General features: G+C 49.9%; 1 protein-coding gene across 1 annotated transcript in view; it reads left to right on the plus strand.

Annotated features, from left to right (window-relative positions):
- The window catches only part of GABRA3 (gamma-aminobutyric acid type A receptor subunit alpha3), a 69,776-nt gene extending 59,938 nt beyond the window's left edge, over positions 1 to 9,838 (plus strand). Inside the window, exon 10 of the mRNA XM_056491692.1 lies at positions 6,457 to 9,838. Coding sequence (XP_056347667.1) covers positions 6,457 to 6,786 — 330 coding nt within the window. The 3' untranslated portion in view covers positions 6,787 to 9,838. The remainder of the gene's footprint in view (positions 1 to 6,456) is intronic.
- Positions 9,839 to 10,193: the final 355 nt, after the last annotated feature.

Here is a 10,193-nt window from a genome sequence, read left to right on the forward strand (position 1 = left end):
CAGCCAAGGCTGGGGACAGGGGGTGGGGAAGAAACGCTGCACGAGGGAGCAGGGCCGGGCGCAGCAGTGGGTGACGTGCAGCCCCGCAGCACTCGGGAGGCTGGATGCTACTCACTGCCCTCCCAGCCCAGCTCCTGCCTGCAGCGGTTCTTGAGGGTGGGCAGGAATGGCCTGGGGCTGCTGAGTGTGCTTAGCTGGAGGGAAACACCCAGGCATGGCCGCGGGCTCTTCCTTTCTTTGCCAGAGGGAACGTGGCTGCATCCCTGCTTGGGGTTTGCTCTGCTGGTGGCCTTGTGTTTCCTTCCTTTTCCTTCAAACCAACCCAACCTATCCCTCCAACCCCATTCCTTGTTGCTAGCATGCCAAAAACCCCAAACATGCCCCAGGACACCCACTGAGCCGTGTCCCCTGGCCAGCTCTGACACTGGTGCCGTTTCCAGCAGCTGCTGCTCTGAGAGCTTGGGCACAGAGGGTGGGTGGGCAGCCAGCAATCCCAAATGCCAGCTGGCAGCAGATTAATGCCTGGCATCACCCACGTTTTCCCTCCCCACTCTGGGATCAGCTTCATCCTGACAGGCTCTGCTACCCCTGCTCGTGCCCTCCTGCCTCTGAACTGATTTAATCTTGGCTGTGCAGAGAAATCGCTTACTGTAGCATGCTTGTTTATATTTATTGAATCAATTTGAAAATCAGCTTTGTCCTTGTTCTTGGTTCTGGAGCCTTTATATTTTTCTCCTTTGCATTTTAATGTGTTGTTGGAAGTTGTTGTGGGGCTGTATGTTAAACACCTGACAGAATTGCAGCAACTTTTTGGGAAGACAGCAGCCAGTCATCTCTCTGGTGTGGAGGTCAAAGAAGGTGAACAGAGCCATCACTGGGTGTTGGATGCCTCTCTCTTGTCTTTCTTGGACTCTGTCTATCTGTTTGCTTTTGCAGCTGTGGTCTGAGCAGCAGACTCATGGCAGAAAGCGTCCAGAGGGGGTCAGGTCCACTTCCACCACGAACTGTGATCTAACCTGGCCTCTAGAGATGAGAGAAGCCTTTTCTGAGTCATTGACATGAGTGAAGAGTCAGGACAGGTCCTCAAAACCGTGGTGTCCCTTCCAGGGATGGGCAAATCAGCACCAAGTGAGGATTCACACAGCCTGGGGCAATTATGTGAACTGGGTGGAACAAGCAGCAAGGGCTCAAAAGCTGCAGTTTATCTCAGAAGCAGCGTGCTCCTCAATTTATTCACTGACCCAGCACTGCAAGACTAACAGTGCTGAAACAATAGGGCAGGAGCACGCAGAATGTTCCTGCACATGATCATCAAACTAGAAAACAAAGCAGGAGCAGGAATGTTTCAGAGGGGGAGCTCTGCGTGACTTTGCTGCAGTTGGTGTCAGCCTGGAGAACCAGGAAGGGCTACAAATCTGTGGATGCTTTTTCAAGCTATCCCTGATCTTTACTGAAGATGGGAACTCACTCCCAGTCTCTGCAGCTCAGAGAGCTCCCTCAAGAGTGATGGGCTTTTGGGGAGCTTAGGAATACCCTGTGTCAACATATTTGCTTTCCATTTTTATTCCAATGAGGATTTCCAAGCAGTGAATTTGCTGCACAGTGGAGGTGCCTCATTGGCTCAGTTTCAGCCTTTAGTTAGCTCTTCTTGAAACAATTGACAAGCCAGGTGGTTGAGACCACAAAATGAAAAAAGAGGCAGAAGAATAACTATTGGCATTTTAAAGTGTTTCTATCAAGAGTAAAATTGCCAGTGACAAGCCCAGGCTGAGCCCTGGTCTCTGGAGATCCCTCTCCCCAGCCAAAAGCAATGTTCTTTATTGGTGTGATGGCAAGGATCCTCCCTCCAGGTTTGGTTGAACATGAAAAAAAATCACTGTAGGCAGCAGCAATGCTTTCCATCCCACTTGGACAAAATCACTACTGTGGAAAAGCTGCTGTTTGCTGACAGACACACCCCCAGTGTGTTTATTCTTTTTTTGTCCCCCTCAGCCAAACCATTGGTTTAGATGGGAAGACCTGAGATTTTTTTCAGGTATAATCTAAAATACTGGGCTGATCTTGGTGAATTGCTGGTCTCTGCATCATAAAATCATGATGATGTTCTGGCTGTAGCCACAGTTGGTTCTTGCTGGGAGTTGCAGGCAGGTATGACCATAGATGTCACTAAAAACTCATTTTAACCTGCACTCTGATAAGGTTTGAGTAATATTTCTTGGACCCAAAGATTTTCCAAGCCTTTCAAGCCTGCCATCAGTAATTTGCTAATTGTAGATGAAAAGTTTATTTTCTTTTTGTATGGTAAAGTGGCTGCAACCAGCCTAGAGATGCAGATCAAATTGGAGAGAAGTATTTGGGTCCAAAGAGCAAAACTTGTCAGGAAAGGAACGGTGACTTTTAAAAATAAAACAACACCAGGAGGAAGGTGTGAGATGAGATGAGTGAGAGGCCAAAGAGATTGAGAGATGAGTGGGGTCAGTAGCCAGCAAAGCTCCTGATCTCCAACACCCTCAAAAAACCTTGTGAAAAGGATCCACTGCAGGACAGAAGGGCTGTGTCTGTACACAGATCCACCACCATCCCAGCCACAAGAATTGCCACCTCTGGAGCCAGCAAAGCATTTCTTGGGTAGCTGTGACAGTGAGGATCCAAAGAGACAACAAGCAACGGTGACTTTGCTGCTGGGAAACTGCAAGGATGACATTTACCAGTGAGTTTCACCACAAAAAGTGTTGCTGTTCCTTAGGATGGAAGATGCTTTGGATTTTGGAAGACACTTCTGCCTGCAAAGCCATGTCTGTGCATGGAACCTGATCTAGCTCTGTATCTGTTCCTCAGTGACACTGCCCTGAAATTCTGGGTGGCAAGAAGCAACAAAACCAGTACAAGTATCTGCAGTCAGACACATAAAAACAGAACACACTTTGGATGGAGCAATAATCCTGGATCTTTATTTTTGTTGTAAGATAATAGTTCTGCAGTGCATGGTGAGGTTAGGTCTGGGCTGTTAATGTACTTTTTACTAAGAAAAACATGCATTTTCTACTGGCTGGGTAAAGCCTGGCTTTTTGTGCAGCCCCACTCCAGCAATTCTCTGGTTTGCCCTTTAATCCAGCTCCCTTGGGAATCATTTTTTTCCCCTTTGTTTCTTTCCATTTGTGGCATCTTTGTCACAATCCTAAAGGAACTAGAAGCAACCTTGTGAGGCCACCATTTTCAACCAGGTTGAAGTCTTTAGGGCCCAGGATGGTTCAGACCCTTCTCCCTTTTGTCTGCCTCACTATGGGCAATATGTTTTTGCTGGGACTTTCCCTTGCTGGTCATGCTCTGCAGCCCATGTGTCCTTTGTTCTTTGCACTTGCAATCTCCATGATTTCCATGAGGATTTCAGAGGCCTTTTCCAACCTAATGGATTCTGTGACAACACTGCAAGTGATTTATGTCCTCAGCACCTTCAGTGCAGTCCATGAATCATTCCTCAGCAGCATTTCACCCTCTTTCTCTCATCACTGTGTGTTGTGTTGGGCTGACCATTTAATCCATCCAACCATCCAACCTCTTTGGTGATCCAGGGAGCATAAGACCATTGGGATAAGTCCCATATAATCTGAATCATCAAGTCTCTGCATGCTGCAGGAGGAACTTTGGCTTGGTGTGGGGAAGGAGTGAAACCTTTGCTGCAACAGCAACTGCATTTACTGGGCTGTGAGTTATGGGACACAGAGGCTGGAGATGCTTGGGGGTCATTGAAGTGACTCTGCTCTACAATGACAAGTGGCACATGCTTGGATTTCCCAAGTTCTGCAGACACTGGTGACTTTCAGAGGTGCCTGTCAGAGGCACAGTGCTTCCAATCCGAATTTTCTCCTGCCAAGGAGCAGGATCAGAGAACTAAATCTCAAGTAAATCATAGACAGAAGCAGTACTTCCCATAATTTAGATGTTCAGTTGTTAGTTCCTCAGCAGAGAGGCTTGAAGATAAGAATATTTAGCAAAAATACTATTATTTTCCAGTGTGTGTGTGTATTGCTGAACAACTTGTCAGACTGCACTATCTAGGGAACAGATTTAGCTCTACACCAGATTTTACAGCTTTTCCCTTAGGAGAGCAGCACAGGGACATCTTTGTGCAGCAATTCAGTCTCCCTGTGCCTCAATGGGGCCATAAGTGCAGGAATTGCTTTGCAAAATAGATGTTTTAAATAGGACAAGTTTTCAAAGCAAATGTGGAGGTTCCTCCTGTTTATCCACTCTTTCCTTCTGTTTCAGGAGGATGTGGAACTCCTCACAGATGAAGGTGCAGCGTAGGGACTGGAGGCTACTTTGCAGCTGACAGCAACAAGCACATTTTGCTTTGTTTGTCAAAATCTCTGACATAGTTATTTATAAAGCACAGCCCAGCAAACAGGCTGAACCATTTCTTCTGACATCTCAGGGGCAGAACACAGTGAGAGCACACCCATGCCTTGGTGTGGGCAGTGTGGGTGTTCTGGGTGCTCCCAGCCCTGACCAGGGTGAGGATCTATGGGCAGCTGGGAAAAAACCCTGGCTGAAGGTTCCCAAGCCTCTGCTCTACCTCAACAGCCTGATCTGAGGTCCAGGGAAGCCCAAATTAATGCTTGAGATCTCTGGATCACACTATTAGGAGCAGCAGCACCACCCACAGCACCCAGACTTGCCTGGCTTTGCTCCATTTCAGCTGCTTTCATGCAGATCCACTTTCCAAACTCCGGGGCAGGAAAGGTGCCCAGGTTGAAAATGTCATGTCACTTGTATTCATCTTTTCCCTCTAATGAATAACATGGCTGATTAATACCAAGATAATGACAGTGCACTGCCAATTATGTTCTGTGAACAACAATCTGTTTTTCATTTCGTTACTGATTATTAATTATTTTATTGCCTCCTGTAGCTGTGTTAATAAGTAATCATGCTTAAGCACATTTAAGTGTTTTAACAGGTGAAACATCTTTAGCCCTTTACTTGCTTTTTGTCAGTTCTTTAGCAGGGAAAGTTCTTCTGCTGTGCAGAGGGAATGTGTTAACATGGCCCTAATGACTACAGAATCAGACTCAGTTAATTGTTAAAGACCATAAAACACTATGAATACAGTCCAAACAGTGGTTTAGTCTGGTCTGTAGTCTGAAGACATCTGGATCTCCTCCTAATAAGTTAATTTCTGTAATTGCTGGCATTATTACAAGGCTACCTGGCTGTGCTGTTATTGGAGAGGGGTTTAAAGATTGCACAAAAGTCTGCTTTTAGTGTCCCTCTGAAAACAACTGTGGAAAATTCATTTCCTAAGGTAACCAAGAAAATCCATGGTGGCTGTAGACACATTTCAAATGGAAGTACAGCACTGAAATCCAAAGCCCTGGGACTGTGTCTGCTTCCCCCATAGGAACATGCATGACCATGCCCAGCAGCCCTGGAAATGCCTGGATGAGCCTCACCTTGAGCTTCAGTTGCTTTTGAGCAGAAAAAAGTTATCCAGAGGCACAGCTTGTTCTGAGTTTAGAGGCCAGAGTCCCACCATGAGGCACTGCTGTGTCTGGTGCTGGCTCCTGGTGGAGCAGGGGCACCCAGGGGGTACCTGAGTGCAGATTTCATTCCATGGTTTCTCCTTGAAGGCTTGGGTTGCTTTACAGGTCCCTGGAAGCTGCAGGAAGATTCCCCAGACTGGGGGCAACGTCTGTCATGACCCCCTAGGTCCATCTTCCTGCCCACCCATCCTCATGAACATCTGAACTGTCTGTCTGCAGCATTCACCCTCATCCTTCAGTGCATCCCATCTGACACACAAGGTCCTCTCTGGCCATTCTCTCTGCAGTTTGTCCTCACTGCAGCACATATACCATCCCCCAGAGCCCTGTGGGAGGGATTCCCTCACCTCCTGTGATTTTCAGCATCCCTTGGGTATGAAGGCAGGAGGAAAGGCTTCCCTCTGCCCTGCAGCACTGTGTTGAGCATTCCAGAAATCCTGGTTGGTGCAAACACCTTCCATGTGCTCTGTATCTTACCTGGGTGGGTCGTGAGGTGCTCTAAAGGGTTCCAGAAGCAATTTGAACATCATTATGTTAAACTGTAAGGTGCTCCTGTGAGGAAATCAGGGCACTGAAATATGGTGCAAATATGGCTTTTTTGCCACCAAAAAATGAAATCGAGCTGTAATCCTGTGTGCTGTGTCCTCCTCTCACCTGACCCAGGAAGGAGCCAGCCAAGCAGAAAATCCAGTTCTTCCCCAAGGATGACTGCACGGGGTGTCATTCCTTTTTGCCATTCTTCTTTCACGAGGTACATTCCTCCCTTCCTGGCCTCCTGCTCCCTACACCTTTCTCCACCATCTCACCCGGACCAGCAGGTAAACCCAGAGCACAGAACCCTCCCCGTGCCGTTCGCTGCCGCTTCACCTCTCTTTGTTTCTTTCTTTGTTTGTTTCCCTTCCACCTCCGCTAGAAAAAGGAGCCGGTGGCGCTGGCCAAGAAAACCAACAACACCTACAACATCGTGGGCACCACCTACGCCCTGAACATGGCCAAGGAGCCGGGGCTGCCCACCATCTCCAAGAGCGCCGCCGCCACCGGCACGGCCACCAGCGTGCCCCCCAAGGTGCCCCGCCTGGAGGAGAAGCTCCCCGAGAGCAAGAAGACCTACAACAGCGTCAGCAAGGTAGACAAGATGTCCCGCATCGTCTTCCCAGTGCTCTTTGCCATTTTCAACCTGGTCTACTGGGCCACCTATGTCAACCGGGAGTCGGCTATCAAGGGAATGATCCCCAAACAATAGAGCTGGTCACACAGACCTTCCATCAGTCAGCACCATCCCAGCAGGAGTTCTCCAGGGCTTTCTTCTCTTCTTGTTCTGTTCAGTTATTGTTGTTCATTTTTTAAATTATTTATTAATTATTATTATTATTATTATTATTATTATTATTATTATTATTATTATTATTATTATTATTATTATTATCATTATGTTGTCACTCTTTTATAATGTAAACAAAACTGTGGTTTTAATTTAATCCCATATATACTTTGGTTTTGTTTACTTTGATGATGAAAGCTAATAAGAAAAAAAAAAAAATTAAGGGATCATAACAAGTTGTGCCTCTAACATCTTAAGTCTGCTGTCACCCATCTGACCAAGTCACCCTGTGCTGCCATCTCTGCCACCTCCCGTGGTGCCCATGGTCTTCATGCCTCTGCCATTTCATGCTGTCCCCTGGGCTGCTGCTCTGGGGCTCCTCCTCCTCTGTGCTGGGCTGCCCTAGCATGAGGGATGCTCCTGGACACCTGCAGGGTGTGTCAGTCACTCAGCCAGGCTCCTCTTCAGTGCCTGCCACTTTGTGCTGGGTCCTGCACCTGGCTGTGAATGCAGGTGAGCTGGTCACCTGCAGGGACAAGGGAGCAGCCTGGCATGGCTCAGTGCCTGCAGAGGCAAACTGGCCACTGCTGTGGTCCCCAGAGCCATTGCAGGGGTGGCAGCATCTTGTAGGTATTGCAGGTCTCCTTCCTCTCTGTCTTCACCAAACCCAGCTGGTTTTGTCTCTCCAGACAAGAAAGGTGGGAAAGGTCCTGTCTGTCTGGCATCCATGCTCCTAGGGCAATTCATGTTAGCTCCTAGCAGAGAAATCATTTGTCCCAGTGTCAGAAAGTCCAGGCAGAAGCTTTACAAAGCTTTGGAGGAGATGTGAGGCTGCATGCACTCAGCATGAGGACTGGCAGCCACAGAGCTCCTGTTCAGATGATGGTCTATCACTTTCTCTTATGGCCCCATCCACTTGTCCTTTTTAGCAGATCCTCTCTGTCCCAGCTCCTTCTTCCAACTTCTCCTTCATCTTCCTCAGCAGCCCTCACTGGTACCTCAGTGCTCACTCTGGGTTCAGGCAGGGAGGCTCCCTGCTCTTGGGTGAGCACAGCCTGGGGAAGTCCAGCTCATGGCACACCCCTGCTCCAGTGCAGGATGTTCCCTGTGGGATGAGGCAGGGGACAGGTGGTCCCCCAGACCCTCCCTGCCCCTGGTGAGCTGCTGCATCCTCAGCACCACGGGAAAACAGCAGAAGGGGCTCTTTGGAAGAGCAGGGTGACACTGCTGTCCCACAGAGCCATGTGAGCCAGCTGCCATCCCACAAAGCAGCTGAGGTAAGACCCAGTCTAACTGCACACTCCTCCAAGGAAAGCCCTTGGAGAGAGGCTTTTTCTCCCTCCCTGACCACCACAGTGCACCCAAAGCAGTGTTTGCACCCACAGTGGTGACATCCAAGCCATCCATCCCTGCATCCATGGGCACACTGTCCTCCTACCAGGAGGGACACCCTGTGCCTGATGATTTCTTGGGGTAGCACGGTCCTGCTGCCACAGAGGGGTGCACCCCCTCTTTCTTGGGCCTCCCTCTGACCCCCTGGCTGCCCCCAGAGCTGCCCCCAGCCCGTTTTGGGCTCATGCAGCCAAGCCAAGCCCCAGCACCCCCAGGGTGATGCCTTCAGCATTGCTTTGAGCCCCTGTGCCAGGCTTAGCTTCCCCCCTGCAGGAGCAGGGCTGAGCACAAGGCACAGGATTTGCCCACCTGGAATATCCATGGGGCAGCAGAGGGAGGGAGGAAGGCCAGGGCACTTTGTCCTGCAGCATGGGTGGCTCTGGTGCATGTCCTGCCTGTCCCTTACCAGCCTCACTGGCTCAACAGCAGTGCAGTCACTCCCCTGCCCACAGCTGAGATTTGGAGAGGACTTTGGGGATGTTTAGCCCAGTCCCAGGGTGTTGAGTCCACAAGCACATCCACATGGCTGGCAACACTGGGAAGGAAGAACCAGACCCTCCCCCAGGCTGCTGCTAAGGCAACCAGCAGTGTCCACATCCTCCCACAGCATCTGCACCCCAAACCCTGTCATTTCTACAGTGCCTTTCATCCCCAAGGGCTCCCTGGTGGGTGGGAAGACCCAGGAGCTCTGCCTGCAGCATTGGGTGGAGGAGCAGAGGGCAGGGCACATCCCCAGCCCTTCTGCTGGGCAGGGAGGACATCCTGGCTTCTCTGGCACCTGCTTCTGCCTGTTGGGCCTCCTGCAGCTGCTGCAGCCACCTCACTGTGACATCCCAGCTGCCCCATCTCTGCCTCCATGTGTCCCCAAGCCCCTCACCCCGAGGCACCCCCCACTCCCTGCAGCAGTGAGTTCCCCTCCTGCCACCCTTCTGCTCCCTGGGCTCTCCAGTGGGCTCTCCAGCTGTCAGTTTTGGAAACATCTTCTTAGATAAGCTAGATGAAGAGTGTCTCATAAAACATTCATGCCACTGTAATGCTCAGGCCTAAGTGAATGGAATAGAAACCCTACAACAAGCAAAACCAACACAGTAAAGTGGTCACAAAGAGTATGTTGTGTTTGCTGATGGAATTACAGCAAGTTGAAATTCTGTACCCAATGACTTGGCTGCCCTGCTGCAGAGGTGGTTTCCTCTGCCAGCCTGGGAATTCCCCAAAATCCCTTTTACCTCAAGAGCCACTTTGCTGTCTGTCTGTGTCTGCTTTGTAGAGCTGTCCATAAATTGTCACAGAATCACAGAATGAACTAGGTTGGAAAAGACCTTTAAGATCATCTAGTCCAACCTATGAGCTAACACCACCTAATCAACTAATCCATGAGTGCCATGTCCAGTCTTATTTAAGACATCTCCAGGGATGGTGACTCCCCCACCTCCCTGGGCAGATGATTCCAGCACACAATCACTCTTAGTGAAGAGTTTCTTTCTAACATCTAACCTAACCTTCCCTTGGTGCAGCTTAAGGCTGTGTCCTCTGGTTCAGTCAGTGCTGCCTGGGAGAAGAGACCAACCCCACCTGAGCACAGCCACCCTTCAGGGAGCTGTAGAGAGTGATAAGGTCACCTCTGAGTCTCCTTTTCTGTAAACAGCCCCAGCTCCCTCAGGGTTTGTGTTCCAGGCCCTTCCCCAGCCTTGTTGCCTCCTCTGGACATGCTCAAGAATCTCAACATCCTTCCTAGACTGAGGGCCCAGAACTGGACACAGAAAGGTGTCAGCTCTTGCCATCAGCTTCTCAGCAGCCCAAGCAGGCTGGGGCTGCCTCTGCTGCTGCCCAGCCAGGTGGGCTCAGTGCTGTGGGGTGATGCTCAGGAGAGGGGCTGCCTCTCCCTGAAGTGCTGCACACAGCACTGGGGCAGCTCCTGAGCCTCCTCCCTCCCTTCC

The sequence above is a fragment of the Oenanthe melanoleuca genome, chromosome 4A (genome assembly GCF_029582105.1).
Source record: "Oenanthe melanoleuca isolate GR-GAL-2019-014 chromosome 4A, OMel1.0, whole genome shotgun sequence".
NCBI classification, from domain to species: domain Eukaryota; kingdom Metazoa; phylum Chordata; class Aves; order Passeriformes; family Muscicapidae; genus Oenanthe; species Oenanthe melanoleuca.